General features: G+C 41.1%; 1 protein-coding gene across 5 annotated transcripts in view; it reads left to right on the top strand.

Annotated features, from left to right (window-relative positions):
- Positions 1 to 22497, top strand: part of ppp4r4 (protein phosphatase 4, regulatory subunit 4) — a 220291-nt gene extending 197794 nt beyond the window's left edge. For all 5 annotated transcript variants that reach the window (XM_070879527.1, XM_070879522.1, XM_070879523.1 and 2 more), the window contains 5 exons: positions 6936 to 6987; positions 12655 to 12760; positions 14580 to 14647; positions 18220 to 18358; positions 19540 to 22497. In XM_070879527.1, the coding sequence (XP_070735628.1) occupies positions 6936 to 6987; positions 12655 to 12760; positions 14580 to 14647; positions 18220 to 18358; positions 19540 to 19564 (390 nt within the window). In that variant the 3' untranslated portion in view covers positions 19565 to 22497. The remainder of the gene's footprint in view (positions 1 to 6935; positions 6988 to 12654; positions 12761 to 14579; positions 14648 to 18219; positions 18359 to 19539) is intronic.
- Positions 22498 to 23398: the final 901 nt, after the last annotated feature.

Below are 23398 nucleotides of genomic sequence, written 5' to 3' on the forward strand. Positions count from 1 at the left end.
TCTAGGGGATCTCCAGCATCCAGCAACAGTGATGTCATCAAGCTGCTAATCACATTGAAGAATTCTCAGACAGCAAACCAGGAAATAAAATGCACTGATTTTCCTTCACGTCTTAATTTTAGAGAGCAAAATAAAGATTGGGACATACACATGGTATTATGGTAGAAGCTGAAATATCATAAATAGACTTAAAACAAAATTAAATTAAAAAATTATATATTAAAATCTTTGGAATTTAAAAAATTTGACATTCCAAAAATATAAAATAAATTTTTCAGGGCCAGAACGGTTGTTCAGCAGTAATTATGAATCAGTTTGCCATTAAAAACCCAGTTACACCTCATTCAACAAGGCTTAACTTTTTGGGGAGGGTTTTAAGAGTGATTTTATAGGGTAAAAGCTTAAGTTCTCGTTATTTCAGTGATTTCTCAAAGATTGCTGGCGCCAGGATGCTGGTTCAACAGCGCACCCTGTGAATCACTGGCAGAAACTTCTGGATTACTGTGTTTATCTGCACATGCACCAGCTCCAGAAGTTGCTGTCCGTTTCAGAGGAGCAATGACGGCGAATGCTGACATTTTCTCCGTCAATACCACCGCAAAATTCGGGCCATAATATTTCATGTTAACTCCAAATATATCTTTGTTTCTTTTAGTATGATTTTCAGTATACAGGAGTAAACATGATCTGTTAAAATCAAAATTGAATAATGTGTACCTCACCACAAGTAATTTAAATCATTCTTCCTCTGTTGCATTGAACAGTTTTGTTGATATGTGAAATTTTTGGCTAGGATTTTTTAAGCACGTTCAAAGACTTGTAGCACGACATGTCACTTAAGCATTTAGTGCTGCGCTGATGATACAGGGAGAAACAGTATAAGGAATAAATTTGCAAACATCAAGTGCTGCCAACACTGTTTTACTCTTAAAATCAGCTTTGTGTGGGCTTTGGTTTAACAGCCTTGATAAAACCCATTGGCCACACTCATGTCTTACTGTCAAATCTTGTACTTTTCACCAAAAGAAGAAGAAAAGAGAAATACAGCATACCAAGAAAGATTCGGGGAGATGCTTATTCCACTTGTGCTTTTAATTGGTATTTGCCAAAAGATAATGGGCCAGAATTTGCTGTCAAAATAACGGCAAGGCTAATGGCGCTCACTGTTATTTTTGGATAACTGGTACACCAGCTTCAGACAAAGAGTAGATGAGCGATTAAATGTAAATATCCAAAAGTTGCTGCCCGAATTGCGCCGCTCCGCTGTTTGCCTCGTAAATACAGCATCTCGCCATTAGCCTCCCTATTTTTTTGGAACTTGCTATCTTTGCCCATTAAACTTGCCACAGAAAGTTAAGTCTTGTCATTACAAACATAAGTACCCTTTTACCAACATGATAGTTACATTGGCCCCAAGTTTCCACACGCGGCAAAACAGGCGCCCCTCCGAGCTGGGCGCCCATTTTTTGCGCTGAAAACGGCGCCTGAAAAAAAACGCGCTATTCTCGAGCGCTTTGCAGCTCGATGTCAGCTTGGCGCGGCGCCCAGGGGGTGGAGCCTACCACTCGCGCCGATTTTGTAAGTAGGAGGAGTCGGGTATCATTTAAATGAGTTTTTTTCGTGCCGGCAACCCTGCGCGTTGGAGCGTTCGCGCACGCGCAGTGTGAAGGAAACATTGGCACTCGGCCATTTTTGTAGTTCTTTGTAGCTGTTCAATTTTAAAATTTTTTAAATAAAACCACATTCCCCTTCCATGATCAGCACTGAGGCCTCTTGCAGCAGTGAGAAGGCTGCAGGAAGCCTCAGAAGTTGAGGCAGCCGTTTCCCGACGGGCCCGACCGACGGCAGGGGGGCCTCCTCCCCCTGCCGTCGAGAATGGCTGCCTCAACTTCTGAGGCTTCCTGCAGCCTTCTCACTGCCTCCCCCCCGCTGCCTCCCCCCCCGCTGCCGTCGGGAACGGCTGCCTCTTCCCCCCCCCCCCCCCCCCCCCGCTGCCGTCGGTCGGGCCCTTACTGCCTTCCCTCCCCTGCCGTCGGTCGGGCCCTTACTGCCTCCCCCCCTGCCGTCGGTCGGGCCCTCACTGCCTCCCCTCCCCTGCCATCGGGAACAGCTGCTGCCGTCGGTCGGGCCCTTACTGCCTCTCTCTTTCCCCCCCCCCCCCCCCCCTGCCGTCGGTCGAGCCCTTACTGACTCCCCCCCCCCCCCCCCCCCCCGCCGTCGGGAACGGCTGCTGCCGTCGGTCGGGCCCTTACTGCCTTCCCTCCCTTGCCGTCGGGAACGGCTGCCTCAACTTGTGAGGCTTCCTGCAGCCTTCTCCCTGCCTGAAGCACTTTCACACAGGTAGGAACATGGTTTATTTAATCTTTTCTTTGCTTATAAATGTTTATTCAGGTTGGATTTATTTGTATAATATTTGTATGTATAACTAAGGATTTATTGTAGAATGTAATGACTTCCCTTCCCCCCTACTCCCCGCCCCCCCCCCCCACCTCGTTCCCGACGCCTAATTTGTAACCTGCGCCTGATTTTTTAATGTGTAGACAAGGTTTTTTCAGGCCTACAAAAATCTTCACTTGCTCCATTCTAAGTTAGTTTGGAGTACGTTTTCACTGTGGAAACTTTCAAATCAGGCGTCAGTGGCCGGACACGCCCCCTTTTGAAAAGAAAATTCTGTTCAAAAGTGAAACTGTTCTAACTGACTAGAACTGCAGAAAACTTAAATGTGGAGAATTCCGATTTCTAAGATACTCCGTTCTCCACCAGTTGCTCCTAAAAATCAGGAGCAAATCATGTGGAAACTTGGGGCCATTGAGTCTACAATGTAGAAACGGGCCATTTGGCTCAACTGGTCTATGCTAGTGTTTATGCTCCACACGAGCCTCCTCTCACCCTCTTCAGCTAACCCTATATGCGTATCTTTCGATTCCTTTCTCCCTCATACGTATGTAGCTTCCCCTTAAATGCATCTATGCTGTTCGCTTCAACTACTGCTTGTGGTAGCGAGTTCAATATTCTTACCACTCTTTGAGTAAAGTGTTAATGAATCAACCGTGGGGGCACCAAAAATTAACTCTTACAAGTGTGGAGTCTCATTCCTTTGGTTTTGAATTTTTCAGCGAGATTTTAAAAATGTCAAATTTTAAATGTAATTTTTTTTCTTGCTTTTCCTCTCAATCCAATATTTATTTCCCTCTATATCGCTTTCTGTTCCTGATTTTACATTAAATTCACCCGCTTTAATTCACCCTCCTTATCAGTTCTTCCTGTGTTTAGTTCACAATCCTTAAATCTCATTGCTTAAGGAGAAACCCTGTTTTTTTGCCCTGTTCACTCAGGTCCTAGATACCCTGTTTCCCTCGCTGCACCGTTATCAGCTCGCACTTTCAGCAGCGTTGTGCGCAAAAATGTTTTGAGCTGTTCGGTGCAGGGCTAAGTCTAATTAACAGCAGACATTGTTAGATGCCCTGCGATGGCAAATTCTGGCCCATTGACTCATACATCTATCAACAACTTGTACACCCCCTTCACCCTTTCTTCATAGTTAAATATGGGAACGGTGGCATGCTTACATTGATAATAGTTAGCATTACGAGTTTCAAATGGTGGAACAGTTTATATCACAGAACACAGGAGAAGAATTTTCTTATCACAACAGGGTGCATATGGACATTAGCACTAAGCCATAATTGTTTTACGTTCAATTAGTCTGACATTTGTAGTGAGGAAAATACTCCAGTGTTGTGCAGGACGCCATATATATTCACCTACATCAACAGTTTGCAATTGTATTTAATAAGCACCAATGAGTAATGAGAATGGAATTAGAAGCAATAGGTCATGCCTCACAAATGTACTGAAAATTGGAGGATGTCATATCTAGAATATATTTGAATTTCAGAAAGTATTTGATGAATGTAAATAATGTAAAAGCTCACAGAATTAATATTGGCCCAGATTTTGTCCCAGCGGTGAAGGAACAGCGCTCGCCGTTCAACTCGCTGATAGCTGCCCACAGATTTTTGCGACTTGTCAAGAATTATCTTCTAACCGCAGTCTTTTCCAGTGTGGCACCCTCTACAGGGGATCTGTGGCATCTGAGCGCGACAAGAAACAGCAAAGCTCTTCAACCAATCAGATTGAAGAATCCTCACTGAGACACGCGGAGTCTAAACCAAGAAGTATAAACCCGGAAATATAAATTAGATTTAAATGATGTACAGAAAACAAAGTTAAATATTGGCAAATACAAATGGGATTAAGGGAGAGAGATAGAAGTGATGGACAGAAAAGGTTTTAAAAAAAATCTCAGCACTAATTTTCTTTTGAAAGAATGAGGCTTCACACTTCTTCACACTTGTAAAATTAATTTTTTCAGGGCTAGCGAGGTTGTTCAGCAGTAATTATCATTTATCATGCCATTAAAAACTAACTCACTGCTGAATGCACCAACCTTAACTTTTTCAGTCTTTAGTTGGAACTAGTGGGCAAGTACAGCAAGTTCACACCAATACAGTCATTTTAATGCTGCGTCTATTGGCGAGGACTGCAACAGTGCACCCTATGGAGAGGAGCAGGGTATCTCTGACAGCAACGTCCAGATTTGTGTGTTTAACTGCACATGTGCGTACTCCACAAGTTGATGTCAGATTTACTCCTTAGTAACAGTGAGCGCTGATAGCCTCACCATTTTTCTCATCGCAAATTCCGGGCCAATGAATTAGCTAGCTGGATTGGAAGCTAACTGAGAAATACGAAGCAGAAGCTAACAATAAATGAGGAAGGAGACTTTCTGTCAGGACAGAGAATTGTAGAGCTCCACAAGGAACTATCTTGTCTAGAGAGAAGCTTTCCCAGGTTGAACAGTAGGGATGGGTGGTCTGGAGTGTTGTTTGATTACTTTTGAGATAAGGGAATAATTCTGCAAAACATTTTTTTAAATTACATAGATCCTATGATAGGAATGGTTTAAACATAAGAAATAGGTGCAGGTGTATGCCATTTGGCCCCTCAAGCCTGCTCTGCCATTTAATAAGATCATGGCTGATCTGAACTTGGGCTCAGCTCCACTTTCCTGCCTGCTCCTGATAACCCTTCACTCCCTTATCGTTCAAAAATCAGTCCATCTTCACAAATATATTGAATGACCCAGCCTCCACAGCTCTCTGGGACTGAGAATTCCACAGATTTATGACTCTCTGAGAGAAGAAATTCCTCTTGATCTCGGATCTTAAACTATGCCCCCTAGTTCTAGATTCTCTTATGAGTGGAAACATCCTCTCTGCATCTACCTTGTCAAGCCCCCTCAGTATCTTGTATGTTTCAATAAGATCACCTCTCATTCTTGTAAACTCCAATGAGTATAGGATCAACCTGATCAACCCCTTCATTTCAGGAATCAACCTAGTGAACCTTCTCTGAACTGACTCCATTGCAAGTATATCTTTCCTTAAATAAGGAGACCAAAACTGTACGCAGTATTCTAGGTGTGGTCTCACCAATACCCTGTACAGTTGTAGCAGGATTTACCTGCTTTTATACTCCATCTCCCTTGAAATAAAGGCCAACATTCCATTTGCCTTCCTGATTACTTGCTGTACCTGTGTACGAACTTTTTGTGTTTCGTGCACAAGGACCCCCAGGTCCCTCTGTACTGCAACATTTTGTAATCTCTCACCATTTAAATAATAATTGGATTTTTTATTTTTCCTACCAAAGTGGATAACCTCGCACTTTCTCACATTATACTCCATTTGCCACATGTTTGCCTACTCACTTAGCCTCCTCACAACTTGCTTTCTCACCCATTTTTATATCATCAGCAAACTTGGCTACATTACACTCGGTCCCTTCATCCAAGTCATTAATATAGATTGTAAATAGTTGAGGCTCCAGCACCAATCCCTCTGCCATCCCACTAGTTACCATTTGCCGACGGAAAATTACCCATTTATCCTGACTCTCTGTTTCCTGTTAGTTAGCCATTCTTCTATCCATGCTAACATATTACCCCCAACCACGTGAGCTCTTATCTTGTGCAGTCACCTTTTATGTGGCACCTTATTGAATGCCTTCAGGAAATCCAAATACACCATATCCACTGGTTCCCCCTTATCCACCCTGCTCGTTACACCTCAAAGAACTCCAGAAAATTTGTCAAACATGATTTCCCTTTCATAAAATCATGCTGACTGCTTGACAGTATTATGCTTTTCCAAATGTCCTGCTACTGCTTCCTTAATAATGGACTCCAGCATTTCCCCAATGACAGATTATAGGCTAACTGGTCTATAGTTTCCTGCTTTCTGTCTCCCTCCTTTTTTAAATAGGGGTGTTATGTTTGCGGTTCCTCTCCAGAATCCAGGGAATTTTGGTAGACTGCTGATGCATCCGCTATCTTTGCAGCCACTTCCTTTAAGACCCTAGCATGTAGGCCATCAGGTCCAGGGGACCTGTCCACATTTAGTCCCATTATTTTATCAAGTACTTTTTCTTCAGTGATAAGTGTTTGTTTTAAGTTCACCCCCCTCCCTATAGCCCCTTGATTATCTGTTATTATTGGGATGTTTTAGTGTCTTCTACCGTGAAGACCGATACAAAATATTTGTTCAAAGTCTCTGCCAGTTCCCTGTTCCCCATTATTAATTCCCCAGTCCCATTCCTTTAAGGGACCAATGTTTACTTTAGCTACTCTCTTCCTTTTTATATAGCTGTAGAAGCTCTTACTATCTGTTTTTATATTTCTTGCTAGTTTACTCTCAATCTATCTTTTCTCTACTATTTATTTAGTTGTCCTTTGCTGTTTTTAAAAAATTTCCCTTTTGAATGTCTTTCTCTCATACCATGCATTACATTCTGATGTACAAATCTTTTCTGAGTGTTTTCTTTACATTGTTAAGAATTTAAAAAAACTTGCACTCTAATATTTTTCTTAACAGGAAGACGTGGAAAAACGGGGAGAAAGCAAGTCAATGAATGAAAAGAAATTACGTGAGTTTTTTCTTGCTCTAGGTTGATCGAAACATTTTGCTGCTGAACACACAATCTGTCATACAAAAATTATTATATTTTGCACAGTTTCATAAATACTGTAGAAACTATGGGCCCAAATTTCGAGCCGCGCCTAGAACGGCGCAGTCCCGACCTGGACGCCCATTTTTCGCACCACAAAGTGCGCATAAAAAAACCCTCCAGATTCTCCAGCTCCCTGCAGGTCTTCTGGCCCTCGGTGCAGCGCAGCACGAGCTGTAGGGGGCGGAGCTAGGTCCCTGCGCTGAAAACAGTGCCGACCTGACCTCCCTCTCTCTCCCTCCCCCTGAACCGAACCGACCTCCCTCCCACCACCCCCCCCGACCCGACCCAACGCCACCTACCTGTAAATCTGGTGCTGGGGACGGGTCCTGCCCGAAGTCTCGGGCCCGGCCCGTTCAGCCTCCCCCCACCCCCCCCCCATCTCCTTCCCCCCCCCCATCTCCTTCCCCCCCCCATCTCCTTCCCCCCATCTCCTTCCCCCCCATCTCCTCTCTCCCCCCCATCTCCTCTCTCCTCCCCCCCCATCTCCTCTCTCCTCCCCCCATCTCCTCTCTCCTCCCCCCCCATCTCCTCTCTCCTCCCCCCATCTCCTCTCTCCTCCCCCCATCTCCTTTCTCTACCCCCCATCTCCTTTATTCCCCCCCCATTTCCTTTCTTCCCCCCCCATCTCCTTTCTTCCCCCCCCATCTCCTTTCTTCCCCCCCCATCTCCTTTCTTCCCCCCCCATCTCCTTTCTTCCCCCCCCATCTCCTTTCTTCCCCCCCCATCTCCTTTCTTCCCCCCCCATCTCCTTTCTTCCCCCCCATCTCCTTTCTTCCCCCCCATCTCCTTTCTTCCCCCCCATCTCCTTTCTTCCCCCCCATCTCCTTTCTTCCCCCCCATCTCCTTTCTTCCCCCCCATCTCCTTTCTTCCCCCCCATCTCCTTTCTTCCCCCCCATCTCCTTTCACCCCCCCCATCTCCTTTCTCCCCCCCCATCTCCTTTTTCCCCCCCCCCATCTCCTTTCTTTCTCCCCCCCACCTCCTTTCTCCCCCCCCATCTACTTTCTCCCCCCCCATCTCCTTTCTCCCCCCCATCTCCTTTCTCCCCCCCCCCATCTCCTTTCTCCCCCCCATCTCCTTTCTCCCCCCCATCTCCTTTCTCCCCCCCATCTCCTTTCTCCCCCCCATCTCCTTTCTCCCCCCCATCTCCTTTCTCCCCCCCATCTCCTTTCTCCCCCCCATCTCCTTTCTCCCCCCCATCTCCTTTCTCCCCCCCATCTCCTTTCTCCCCCCCCCATCTCCTTTCTCCCCCCCAATCTCCTTTCTCCCCCCCCCCATCTCCTTTCTCCCCCCATCTCCTTTCTCCCCCCCATCTCCTTTCTCCCCCCCATCTCCTTTCCCCCCCTTCTCCTTTCTCCCCCCATCCCCCTTATCCCCCCCATCCCCCTTCTCCCCCTTCCCTCCCTCTGCTCCCCCCTCTCTCTCTCTACCCCCCTCCTCCCCCTCCCCTCGCTGTCAGAAACACAGACACTGACAGACAGAGAATGAGACACACACACAGACAGACAGAGAGATAGAGACACTGACAGAGACACATTGGGGGGGGGGGGGCATCCCAGCACGCTGTTGGAGGGCTCCCGGTGCTGCAGTCGGTAAGTAGAAAATGTTTTATTTATTGATTTTAAAAAAAATTATTTCTTATTAATTTTTTTTTGATTGATTTATTATAGAAACATAGAAAATAGGTGCAGCAGTAGGCCATTCGGCCCTTCTAGCCTGCACCGCCATTCAATGAGGTTGATTTATTGATGTATTTATCATTTATTATTGATGATGGCTCTTTATTTGTAAAACTGAAGTGTTTAATGTTTGTAAACTTCCCTTTAAACCCGCCCCCCCCCCCCAACCAATTCCCTATGCCTGATTTGTAACCTACGCCTGATTTTCTAAAGTGTAGACAAGGTTTTTTCGAGTGTACAAAAATCTTCACTTACTCCATTCTAAGTTAGTTTGGAGTAAGTTTTCACTGACGAAACTTTGAAAACAGGCGTAAATGGCCGGACAAGCCCCCTTTTGAAAAAAAAATTCTGTTCCAAAGTGAAACTGTTCTAACTGACCAGAACTGGAGCAAACTAAATGACAAGAATTCCGATTTCTAAGATACTCCGTTTTACACCAGTTGCTCCTAAAAATCAGGAGCAAATCATGTGGAAACTTGGGGCCATAGAAACATAGAAAATAGGTGCAGGAGTAGGCCATTCGGCCCTTCGAGGCTGCACCACCATTCAATAAGATAATGGCTGATCATTCACCTCAGTATCCCTTTCCTGCTTTCTCTCCATACCCCTTGATCCCTTTAGCAGTAAGGGCTATATCTAACTCCCTCTTGAATATATCCAGTGAACTGGCATCAACAACTCTCTGCGGTAGAGAATTCCACAGGTTAACAACTCTCTTGAGTGAAGAAGTTTCTCCTTATCTCTGTCCTAAATGGCCTATCCCTTATCCTTAGACTGTGTCCCTTGGCTCTGGACTTCCCCAACTTCGGCAACATTCTTCCTATCTCTAAGCTGTCCAGTCCCGTCAGAATTTTATACGTTTCTATGAGATCCCCTCTCATCCTTCTAAACTCCAGTGAATACAGGCCCAGTCGATCCAGTCTCTCCTCATATGTCAGTTCTGCCATCCTGGGAATCAGTCTGGTGAACCTTCGCTGCACTCCCTCAATAGCAAGAACGTCCTTCCTCAGATTAGGAGACCAAAACTGTAATAACCTCAGCATTTTCTAGAAGTTAATTTCACTAGGTTGCAAACCAGTTTTACTCTTACTGAACAGTATAGGTAAACTCCACCTCACAGTATGAAAACCATCTTGTGGAGGTAGCAAGAGAGACAGAAAAGGTAAACAAAAGAAAGCAATAAAGAAAATGAAAAGTATAAAGCATGCACTGCACATGCTGGATGACATTTCCCACCCAGTAATCTTAATCATACTCCAAGTCGCAGCACTATAGCTGTTATAATGGACCAAAATTTGCTGGAAAGTTATGACATAGTTTTGCCAAGAGTGGCATTGCACCTTTTCCCGAGGGAAATTCACACATAACTGATTTATGCAAGTTTTACGCTGAAACATTGCTAGTCGCAAAATTCCTTAATCGTTTGCATCACTTCTGGGATACAGCCACCGAAACCCTCAGATGCTCATTTACATAGCTCCGCCCCATGCAAAAGGTCAACTCACACAAGTTTCCTGGTGTTACACGAATAATGCGTGGCGTAGATTTCTGACCTAAAAGTTAAGCGCAGCATGGCCAAAGTCAGCTGATAGTGGTGTAACTGAAATTTCTAGAATCTAATTGCAATTTTCTTTGCAATTTGGCTTTTTCTTACTGAGACCGGCACTATACTTAACCAAAAGGCTGTCACTCACAGTGCACCCAAAATTTTTTGGACAGCTTCCTCCTCCAATAGGTTCAAAAGAACTAAGTAGCTGGAATGACCTTCCAAATTGGCATACCCCTGTTCTGCTTTATAATGGAAGAGGAGCAAAGAGGCTTGAGGCTTTGAGAGTGACGTGCCATGACAGAAGGCACTGATCGAGTGAAGACACTAGCACAATATAATGGTCGGGAAATTTCTCTGAGCTGCTCTTGCTCTGCTGACGTTACTTCACCAGAAACACAACGGAATCCTCAGGCCAATATTACTCAAAATTGAAACTACATCTGGTAGGGATGTTAACCTGACTGTAACTCTGAATAGTTCAGATGATAGCAATGTTAACAATGGCTTTTTGATATTAGTGTTGGATGCTTCCCCAGTTGACACCATGGCATGGAAATTACCAATTACTGAACGTACCAATGGAGTCACTTACTTTTCAGATGCATGTTGAAATGAGATTTTCTCTAGTAGGTCCGATGATAAAATGTCAGGAATCTCAAATGGACAACTGTGAGATTAAACCCAATTTTAACTGAGATTCACACTTCCTTCCCCACATTATGCAAGTTTTGGTGGTTCTTGCAAGACCACTAAATGATGCGGCACTGATGCTGTGAAACATCAGAATGCTCTGTTTCACACTCCACACATGCAAGTATCCTGATTTTACAAAAAAACTCCACTATACAACAATACGGTCAAATACGGCAGGTTTTTTGAGGTGAATACAGCAATAGCCTAAAAGGTACTTTATATCTACAGTTGTAACAGAAATGGGCAACAATTGGTAACGCTGCATTTGCTCTTGTTTTACACGGTTTTTAAGTTTGGTTATAGACAAATGAGATCTGCCAGAAAATTTGGCGTCTGTTCCCGTCAGGCTCGCGTAAGTGCGATCCAAGAAATTCAAGAGGTCCAAAAAATGTTAAAATGGGGAAGGAAATATATATGGGAAGGGACCAGAATAAAATGTATTTACTTGAATTAACAACATAAGCGAAAGAAACAGGCCGTGTTAACATTTATTTAATACATTTTAAAAATAGAATCTGTCCTAAAATGTAATTCTACTTAAAAGGTAGCCATTTTTTATGCTGCAAATTATGTATTAATATTAAGGAGATGTTATACAGTGATACGGTACTGAACACAAATCAGTCGCTGAACAAATAAAAACAGAAAATGTAGAAAATACTCAGCATCTACGGAGAAACAGAGTTAATGGAAGCTCTGGGTCACGCTTGCGGACTGAATGGAGTTGTTCCGCAAAGCGGTCACCCAATCTGCATTTGGTCTCCCCAATGTAGAGAAGACCTCCGTTCAGTCTGCAAGCATGACCCCCAAGCTTCCAGTCACCTGTCACTTTAATTCTCCGCTCCACTCCCACTCTGATGTCTCTCCTCGGCCTCTTACACTGTTCCAATGAAGCTCAATGTAAGCTTGAGGAACAGCACCTCATCTTTCTATTAGAGACTTTACAGCCTTCTGGGTTCAACAATTTCAACATAATCTCTGTCCCTATTTTTTCAGATGGCAGCTGTTGATGATTCTGCTATTCCCATTTACGCCTCTTCTGGACGAACCTTTTGTTTCTTTACTTGTCCCATTACCATCGCCTTATACTTTGTGCAATCATAACTTTTGTCACCTGCCTTCCATCCTATCACAGACCTTTCCTTTTGTTCTTTCCTCCCCTCCCCCATTCCCTTTCCTTGCCCCTGCACTTGCTTAAAATCTGTTACATCTCTAACTTTTTCCAATTCTGACCTGAAACGTTAACTCTGTTTCTCTCTCCACAGACGCTGCCTGACCTGCTGAGTATTTCCAGCATTTTCTGTTTTAGTTCAGATTTCCAGCATCTGCAGTATTTGGTTTTGTATTGGTTGCTACCTAAATTTCCAGTTTATTTCTTTTATTCCATAGTTAGATAATATGTACAGCTGGAGGAGTAATTGGCCAGGCTGATGTTACCCTTTTATAGCTATCTGCATTATAATGCTCTTTTCCTCATAATTTTTTAGTGAGTAATTCTCCCTTGAATATTATGAAACCGAAGTCTAGAAATGTACTGAACCACAAAAATAATCTCAATTTGCAGTGTTCTCAAAAGAATTGCAACCAGTTTCTGCTATTATTTCTTTTATCCCCGCTTGTTTATGTTAAAAATCAAAATGGAATAATTTATTTTCTTTACCAGTTTCATCTTTTAACAAAGATGGGAGGAAGAAGAATAAATTAGGTCGTAGTCGTTCACTTGGTGGTCGAGTAGCTCCTCCAAAGCTCACCTCTGATAAATCCACAATGTAAGTAAGGTCTTATAAGCAAAATGTCTTAAAGTTAGGCGGAAATTGAAAACCTCATTGTCGGTTGTTCTATTGCACAAAAATATCACCCCTAATAATACTAATTCAATTTGAGAAAATCTGATCTACTAATCTAAACGATAGCACCACCTAGTCCTCAAAATAAAAATTGTATCCAGTAGAGATAAAACAGACAACATAATATTTATTGGTGTAAATATAAATATCTATGAAAAAGTTTATCGTTTATTTTTAGGGAGCATTTATCCCCCCAACAAAGTCAATTGTGGTGCCTTTGTTTTAGTTTGGCCAACATGTCTGGAGGTCTGGAGGTCCTGCGCAGGCCGCTTACTGGCTTTTGAGTAGGAGATTTTGCGAATGCGTGAAATTTTGAATGGGCCGCGCACCCAAAGAAAAAAATTAGGGGAAGCATTGGTTGTGGCACTTGTCATTTCTGGTGATTGCTACACAGTTTTAATCAGATTATTCACACACCCTCTGCTGTGGATAATTAACAGTCAGTAATACGTAGCACTAACTAAATGCTGGTCTGACTTCGTTTATGCAATGTACATTTATTATGTACAGGGGTGCAATTCAGGGTCAGTATTATCAACTAAAATATGTTTGAAAATACAGCATATGATAGGTATAGGCTGCCGCTAATGCAGGATATGACAGCTGCTGTATCCTTTACAACCATACAAGAGTGTTTATACAAATTGCTTCATATGGTACCCAGCAAATTATCAGTAACCGTTCTTATGTGAACGGTGATTCACATTGCTTGTGTTCTGGCCAAAACATAGACATGCATTGCAAAGTGATTATTTTGTATTTTGGTTGTTCAACTGATAATTTAAAATGTTTGGCTCATAAATCACCTAAAGCTTCAAACATAATGGGCTAGAATTTACTGTAAAAATAACAGTGAGGCTAACAGCTCTCAGCATTATTTATGTGCAAATCAGACAGCAACTTCAGGCGTGCACAGATATGCGGTTAAACGTGAAAATCCAGAGTTGCTGTCCAAGATGCACCACTTCACTGTAAGCTGCATGAAAACAACACTCCAGACCACTCATATCAAATGTTCAATCTTGGAAAGCTGCTCTCTACAGACAAGACAGATGCTTGCAGAGCTCTACAACTCTCTGTCCCAGCATTTCTCCATCTGGCTCCCCATTCAAATGTATTGAACGGTGTGAAGTTCCTGTATTTGCGTCATAGATACGGACTGAACTCGCCATAGAAAGTTAGGGCCTATCCATTTCAGTCTAGCAGCATGTTAAGTCTTAATTAGTGCCAAACACCTTTCTGGGATGGAAAATTAACTTTTACAAATGTGGAGTCTCATTCCTTCAGCTTTTATTGTTGTTGGAGATTTTTAAAATATTTAATTTTTTTTTTAACATTTTTCTTTCTGTTTCTTTATTTTTCTCTATCTTAATCCAATCTTTCTTTTGCTCTCTTTATTTCACTTTCTGTACCTGATTTGATATTGCATTAACTATTCTAACTTGCATTCCTGGTTCAGACTGCACTGTTCATTAACAGTTCTTCAATCTGATTGGTTAAGGAGATACATAGTTGCTTGACCTGTTCACACAGTCTCACATGCCCTGTAGAGGGCTCCACACCATTTTGGTGTCCCACTTGCAGCAACTTGCCGTACAAAAGCTCATGGAAATTAAACGGGAAAGGTGCTGTTCGTTCAGCGGTTACTGAAAATTCTGGCCCCATATGTACATGATCTATAAAATTATTTGGTTAAAATGTTTCACATTCTTAACAACTTGCTGCAACACTCATCTTCTAGGAAACTTACCACAACTGCATCTAATTCTCAAATTGCTACAACTACAAAAAATGCTTTCCTGTCATTTGGTAAGTAGACCATTCTCATACCTTGCTCCAGCATCACAGCAATTTATGTACAATCAAAAAAAACACTGTTGAAGTATATATTCTGTATAGAAAGAAATATTTTATTGTATAACGTATTTAGAAAAGATAGAGGGAAAAAGTGAAGGTGGAGTAGCTGGGGATAACATAATGGCAGTAGGAAAAAGCATTGCAGCTATCAGCAAGACAAAAATAGAATCCATATGGATAGATATAAAATATAATAAAGGATCAATCACATTAATAGGTGTAGTCTACAGACAACCTAATAGTGGAAGGGAGGTGAAGGAAGAAATATGCAGACAAATTAGGGTAATGAGTAAAAAACATGGAATAATCATTTCAATTACCCTGATATTAATTGGACAGAAGAGATAGGTAAAGAGGATATGTGAATGGAGTTCCTACAATGTGTACAGGACTCCTTTCTAACCCAATATTTAAAAAGCCCAACAACAAGGGTGGATTCACTATTGGATCTGGTAATGTGGAATGGACCAGAGCAGATAAGAGAAGCAAAAATAGGGGAACATCTAGTCAATAATGACCATAATATAATACGCTTTAAGATGATAATTGGGAAGGACATAAGAATGACAAAAACCAAGGTAATAGATTGGAGAAAAGTTGATTTTGAGGGGCTGAGAATAGAACTTGGGAAACTAAAATGGGCAACAGTATTGGCAAAAAACGATGTAGAACAGCAATAGGAAATATTTAAAACAGTGTTCAACAGAGTGCAGGAACAATTTAATCCGCTAAAAGGAAAGAACAAACTAAAAACCAATGAGACTCCATGGATGAATAAAGCCATAAGGGAACAATTGAGGGTAAGGAAAGAGGCATACATTAAGTACATAGACAGCAGGGGAGTGCATGATAAGGAAGAATCCGAAAAGATTAGGGGAGAAGTGAAAAAAACAATTAGGAAGGCAAAGAGGAACTATGAACTTAAATTATCAAAGAACATAAAACAAAATAGTAAAATATTTTATAGGCACATCAATAAAACAAGGAAGATTGGGATGGAAATAGGGCCATTAAGGGATAGACAGGATAATACCACAGGTAACAATAGAGAGATGGCAGAAATATTAAATAATGATTTTGCTTCAATATTTACCAGGGAGATAGAACAGGTGGATATGATATTGGATGGTGAAATTAGTAATGAGATAAGTATATTTAAAATAAAAAGAGGGGATATATTAAATAAACTAATCAAACTCAGAGGATAAAACCCCTGGTCCAGATGGATTGCATCCTCGCATTTAAAAAAAAAATCTAGGGAACGATGGCAGAGGCATTACTACACACATTTAATAATTTGTTAGACAAAGATGTAGTGCCAGAGGACTGGTGGATAGCTAACACAATACCTATATTTAAGAAGGGAGATGGAACATGTCCATGGAATTATAGACCAGTCAGCTTAACATTGGAGGTAGAAAAAATAATGGAAATCCTACTAAAGGAGAAAATAGAAGAACATCTAGAAACTAAAAATATAATAATGAGTACTCAGCATGGATTTCAAAAGGGAAAGTCTTGCTTGACAAACCTCATTGAATTTTCTGAAGAGGTAACAGAGAGAGTAGACAATGATAATGCAGTAGATGTAATTTATCTAGATTTTCAAAAGGACTCCGATAAGGTACCCCATAATAGAGTGATGGATGAGGTCAGAGAATGCGGAGTCGGAACAAGTAGCAGAATGGATAGCTAGCTGGCTTCAAGCAGAGAGTAGGGGTAAAAGGTAGCTAGTCACAGTGGCAGAATAGTGTTCCACAAGGATCAGTGCTGGGACCACTGTTGTTCACAATTTATATTAATAATTTAGACTTTGGAATCAAAAACGCAATTTCGAAATTTGTGGATGACACCAAATTGGGGCCGATAGTCAATACCGAGGAGGACTGCAAAAAATTACAGGACATTAATAAACCTGCAGAATGGGCATATAATTGGCAAATGAAGTTCAGCACAGATAAATGTGAGGTATTACATTTTGGTAGGAAGAATAGGGAGGTCACTTATTACTTGGAGGGTGCGAGTCTAGGTGGGATAGAGGAACAAAGGGATCTCTGAGTCCAAAAACACAAATCACAAAGTTGCAACACAGGTTAGCAAGGCCACTGAAAAGCAAACCAAGCACTATGGTTTATTTCGAGAGGTATAGAATTGAAAAGTAAGGATGTTATGCTAAGCCTGTATCGAACCTTAGTTAGTCCACTCTTGGAGTGCTGTGTACAGTTCTAGACGCCATATTATAAAAAGGATATAGAAGCATTGGAGAGGGTGCAGAGAAGATTTACAGGGATGATACCAGAAATGTGAGGGTATACATATCAGAAAAGGATGAACAGGCTGGGTCTTTTTTCTCTTGGAAAAAAAAGACTAAGGGGTGACCTAATAGAGATATTTAAAATGATGAAAGGTTTTGATAGAGTGGATACAGAGAGAATGTTTCCACTTGTGGGGAAGTGCATAACTAGAGGCCATCAGTGTACAATAGTTACCAAGAAATCTAATTGGGAATTCAGAAGAAAATTATTTACCCAAAATGTGGTGAGAATGTGGAACTCGCTACCACAGGGAGTGGTTGAAGCGAATAGTATAAATGCATTTAAGGGGAGGATAGGCAAGCATGTGAGGGTGAAGGGAATAGAGTGTTATGGTGATAAATTTAGATGAGGAAAGACGAGAGAAGCCTCGAGTGGAGCATAAATGCCATCATGGACTGGTTGGGACGAATGGCTTGTTTCTGTGTTGTATATCCTATGTAATGCTATGTTATATAATAGAACCTATTGAATAAGAAGGACTTACTAAATCTGCAAATTGGCTTAGAGGATAGCCATGATTATTAGAAATATATAACATTAACAAGAATAGACCTGTTTGTGTAATGTACAAAGAAAGAACTTGCATTTATAGAGCGTATTTTGAACAGTAGTTACTGTTGTTGTATAGGCAAATGCAGCTATTTTGCATGCAAATAATTTCAAATAAATAGCAAATAAGATAAATGACCAGTTAATTTGTTTTGATAGTATTGGTTGAGTGAAGGATGTTGGCCAGGATGCCAGACAAACTCAAATAGCTCTTCTTCAAATAGTGCCATGGAATCTTTTAGGTCCTCCTGGACAGGCAGATAAAGTCTCACCTTAACATCTCATTTGAAAGGCAGCATCTTCTTCAGTACTGGACTGGAGCGCCATTCCAGACTATGTGCTCAAGTTCTGGAGTAGAGCATAAAATCCACGATCTTCACTCTCACCTCTGAGCCAAACTGACATTCAGAAATTAAAACTGCAAATATATTCTCTTTGGTTAGGTCGATTAGTTATATTTATGTTGCATCACACTGGTGACCATCAATATTTATACAACAAAATCTCTGAGAAATAGTAACAGCTTCATTGTGTAAAAAATAAACAATTTTGTCAATTTGTTTTTAAATTGTCAACACGGCATTACTCCATAGAGAAAGCAAATGGTAACAGCGCGCAGATATGTAAGCATGTGTGATAATGTGTTCTACTTTACTTTAGATGGGACGATCCAGAGTCATTCCCCAAGTTCTGGTGGGCCCTCCAATCTGCCATCTTGTTCTTCTCGTTTTTATTCAGCTAACTCCAATGAACAAAAAACAAACGGGAGTAAAGATACTCTTCCAAAGAAGTTTAATTTGTAAGTCTGTGCATGTAAATGTATTCCTCAGATTGCTAAGTGAACAAACATTATCACAAATCTTATTCTTTAAGGAAAAGAACTCCCATTTGCTTACTTCCCATACTTTCCTGAAGGCACCCATCTTGATTGTTATGCCTCCACAACTGCCAGATGTCCTGTGCTATCTTTCCTAAAATGGTCATTCTTCATGTGTAAGCCAAACGAGTCCTGGTATGCCATTTACCCACCGAGAGATTCACAGTCAAGCAAAACCATATCTACACATTTGCACTGTCTAGCAGAGGTTATTGGCTAGGAATCTGAAAGGGGAGCAAAGTCTCACCCCGCCCCCACCCCCCAACCCCCCCCCCCCCATTCATTGTTGTAATACCAGAGCAGAGGCCAAATACAGTGCTTCAATTGCAATGCAATAATAAAATTTGGGACTGGTTGGCCTCAGCTTCCCCCCTTCATCTCATTTGTTTAGTGCACATCTCCAAGACTTCCATCTGACTGAGATGCCCTGCTGACCCCAGCTGAATTTCCAACCCTGGGTCATTTACATATTGGAAGTGGGCTTCCTAGTCTCCACCAGGGAGTTACACTAGTATGGTGACAGAGAAAGAGGTGGCACAGAGCTGCTTGCTTCAAAAATATATTTAATTAAAGATTTGTCATCAAACTAATGAGGCCTGTGCTTGGCGCCTCTTTTTACCCTGGGGCTCCCTCTGCTCCTCTCTGAATGCTGATCGCCGTGACCTGACGGGTAACCTTCCTTCCAGCATTCCAAGAATGCAAATGGCAAGGAAGCCAGTGGTGGCTGCCTTTACCATTTGTATGTCTCCACCATGCTGAACAGTTTGCTCTGACAGAACAGCCCCATCGGAAACAGTGGAGGTGGGCTTTCTGCACAGTGTGTTCCTCAGCCCACTACAGCTCTGCTGAAAAATTTGTTGGTGGAGGTGGAAAGCTTAGGCCAACATCTGTATGGCTTAATGCCATATTAGGCAGTGCATTTACCTACTAAGAGAGTCTTTTTTTATGCAGACTTATGAAGAAAACCTAATGTAAGCAACATGGGTTCTTTTTTAAAAAAACATGCAATATATCTTAATTTGTTTATTATATCAGAACAAATTCTATGGAATAGTATTGATAATGTTTTATTTAAACAAATGATTTTTACTTTTTTTATTAAGGAAAAGCAGAAAATCAAACCCTTAACAATATGGAAAGAAAAGTTGCATTCCATGGACAGTCATTTCATGAAGCATATCAGTGACTTCCTCAAAGCCAAGTTTCAGTAAGTGTCTGGTGATTTTGCCAGCTGTGAGGAAATAGACATATTTGTCTGACTACCTAGTCTTGAAGAGGAAGCACTCCAGTTTGAAGTAAAGATTGTATTTGTGGTTTCACAAAAGTAACTTATTTTATATTTTATTTTTCATGTCCACTGTTATTTGTAAATTACTGCATATATCCTTGTTTGCTATACAGTGATCGAAATTCATTAAAGAAAGCTTACACAGCTTTCAGCAGCTATTACCGCAAATACCTCCAAGTACCCTGATGGGTATGCACAAAGAAATTTAAAAGTGTAAATTTGTCTCTGCGCCCTTTTGTTGTCTACCTTCTTGTTTGCAAGAAAATGGACTGTAAAGAGTTTGACATAATGATGTAACCATATTCCATGCATGTCTGGGGACATGTTTTTGCTATGGATGACAGCTAGAAATAACCTAGGTTGTTTATGGATTTTAAGCATCACTCGTTCATCTATAATGACTGGCAAGGTGACACAAAACCTTTGTAAAGTTGTGTTGTAAATTATTGAATTTCCTGGTTCTTGAAACATTTACTTTTGCTTAATTTGATGCATAAGTGGAGCTTTTGACTTCTCCCTCGGAACAACGGCAAACTACCGTGTTCAAGTTGAATAATTTCAAGCCTGGTGCCAAACTGTAACTCAGCAGGTAACTGTGATGGAATACAGATCCAAGTTAAAATAATAGAAATTTAACACAAACGATTGAACTAAGAAACAAACTTCTTAGAGTTACGTTCTTAGCAAATCCAAGTTTACTGAAGCAGTGGAACAGTACTGGTCCATGTTCAATGATTAATTTGACCAATCTAGTCTAATCTGATAAATGAGCAAAATAACAGTTCTGTATTGTTGTTAAAGGGGCATGGCTTCCTTTTATATTGAATTTACAGGACGTTTTATTACGCTTATCTATGAAACAGAGCTCAGAGTAAAATGATGACATTGTCAACCTCAGCGTGTGCTGCATTTTGTGATTTGAAACTACATGAGAGACGTTTGCACTGCAACTAATGTATTTGCTACAGAGCAACTTCCGCCTGTAGCCAGAAGCAGTACTTCAACTGAGATTTTACAGCAATCTGTTTCAGATGCTGAGCCTGCCTGGAAACCACCCGATATGCTGCAAATTGCTCTTTAATTCAAAAATAATTCTGCAAGCCCACATCATTTAATAAATTAGCTACTTTGCGATCCTTGAAGCAAATCAGAAGGTTCTGGAGACCTATTTCTTGGACTCCAGACACAATCATATTCCAGCTTGCATACCTGAAGAAAGTATTTTTCTGGGGGCTGCTGGCAGACTGAAACTCTTCACTAGCCCATTGTTAAAGACACCTAATAAACCAGAAATTCATGACTGTTAAGGTATAAATTTTCCACAAAAAAAGAAATCCATGAATGGAGATCTACTGGATAGTGCTAGGAAAAATTCCTTTTTAGTAAAACAGCTTTGTGTTAAATATTAAAGGAGCATTCCTTCAGAAATGGGATGCGCCACACTAAAATTACTAATAAAATCATTCTGGCTGAAAATTTAAATACGTCCTTTTACTTTGTAACGTTTCTATTTCTGATCAAATATGCACTTCAGCAATGGAGGTGGTCACCCTCTCTCAGCGAATTAGCCATTTTGAGTACGTTTTGGCAGAAGCTGACGTAACCCAGTCATCACTGACTCAGTGCTGCCATGTGTGGAATGGATTTCAGCCAAAATGCCACTGTAGGTGCCAAGTGAAAATGATGCAAAACCGCCTCTTGGAGTTCGTCTCACTCTCGTTGGTACTGGCCGGCATCAGCAGTGTCCTTTTATTCTTTCAGTGATAGTGTGATGAAATTATCAGCATGGTGCCTGTACTGAAGATGGTTTTTAATAACAGCATTAAATATCCTATATCTGTGCCCCGCATTGATTTCAGAAAGTTTCAAGAGGCCTGGAGCAGTCATTTGGTGTTTATTATAACAATAGTACAATATGTACTAGCTTGTTAAAACTGAATAACAACTTACTTAAAAATCTGAAGTGTTTCTATTTGTGTTGCTCTGAAAGGTGCATTTTTTTTAATGAAGCTTTGCATACTGTATAGAAATTGCAAACACCATATTATGTCATGCAGGATTTCAGTATTATCAATTGTTGGCGTATGTTACCAATATATTTAGTGAGGACTGTATGTACATTTTACCTACTTGGTTCTGTCTTCTCAAGTTGCAACCTGATGGCAATTTAAAATAATTTCTGGTAACCAGAGATTTATAATAAATTTTCAGTGTTGAGTTTAGATTCTCATTGTAAAATGTTCCATGTACAATGTATTGTATTATTTTTCCAATCATTTCAGATCTGAGTATTGTAATTCCTTGATTTGATTTAAAATCATACTGCACCCTTTTCAACCCACGAGACTGAGTGATACTTTCTGTAAGAGCTGGTGTTATCCTCTCATTTCGCCATATATTGTAAATAACCATGTATAATTGCACAAGAGTTGCTTTGTAAGCATGTAAAAGATATGCAAATGTATTGTTTTTTAAGATAAAATTGAAATTAATTATTTTAATTTTAATTTTGTTTAGCATGTCCCATGATTCTTTTTTAAAGCTAATTTTGCATACATTCCTTTGTCACATACCTACTGTACTGTCTTGCTAAAAGAATATTTATAAACAGTGTTATGGATTCAATGTGCATACTGGTGTAAATATGGCCTTAATCAGATTGAGCTATGCAGTCTAAATACCTGGCTTTGTGAAAAACTTTAAACAGGTAATGTCAACTTAAGTTCTGTTACAGTTGTATGTTACATATTCTTAGGTAAGTTATAAACTCTAAGTAGAAACTCAGCCATGCTGTTGGTGTTTGTTATCTCGCACAAAACCATAACTTGCACGTTACTGGCACATATTAATGCATTCATGGATTCCCTTTTATTTATATAAAGAAAAACATTTTCAATTATGGTCTGATTGTTCAAGAACATAAATCATGGCATGAGGAAAGGCCATTATGCCTATTAAACTTGATAGAGGACGGACTAGAATCAGAGGCTTGTAAGAGTGAGACCTAGAGCTGTTGGACAACTTAAATGTCCAGCTTTATCAGTTCTCAGCTTGGTGCCAAGTGGAGCAATGCATCGTGGTGGACAGTTTCACCTTGGAAGGGAAAAGGCAGAACCTCACGCTGTCTGAATTTTGCTGCTACAGAGATGGTGACTGAAAAGTGACATCTGAGTTGTATCAATGGTCTGCATGACCTAAACATTTTGGCAAGAGACTGTTTCCTCATTTAGATTCCCCCCATTTTCTTGTTGCAACTCTGCATTCTCCTTTAGCCTGGAAGGTACAATAATTTCTCTACAGCTGTTATCAATAAAGCTCTGCTATAAACTGGCCAGATTTGATCACAGCAAGTCAGATTCTGCTATTCTCGTTTATATGTCGAACAGCACTTTCAGAAATCTGATTCAGCTGCAACATGTAAATGGAATGAGATGTAAATACAGGTACAACGTCCGAAATCCAGAATCCTCGGGACCGAGTCTGTGCCGGATTTTGGGTTTTGCCGGATTTCGGACCTCACCGATCCTCCGCTTCTTACGGCTCACCAATTCATGCAGGTGCTCAGCTCCTCGCTGATTCCTGCCGATCCTCCGGTTGCCGATTCCCGCCACCCGCGGTCCCCCGGAACTGCATTTTTTTACCCGTTCCCTCTTCCCTCACTACCCGATGTCGCC

The sequence above is a fragment of the Pristiophorus japonicus genome, chromosome 4 (assembly GCF_044704955.1).
Source record: "Pristiophorus japonicus isolate sPriJap1 chromosome 4, sPriJap1.hap1, whole genome shotgun sequence".
Classification (NCBI taxonomy): Eukaryota; Metazoa; Chordata; class Chondrichthyes; family Pristiophoridae; genus Pristiophorus; species Pristiophorus japonicus.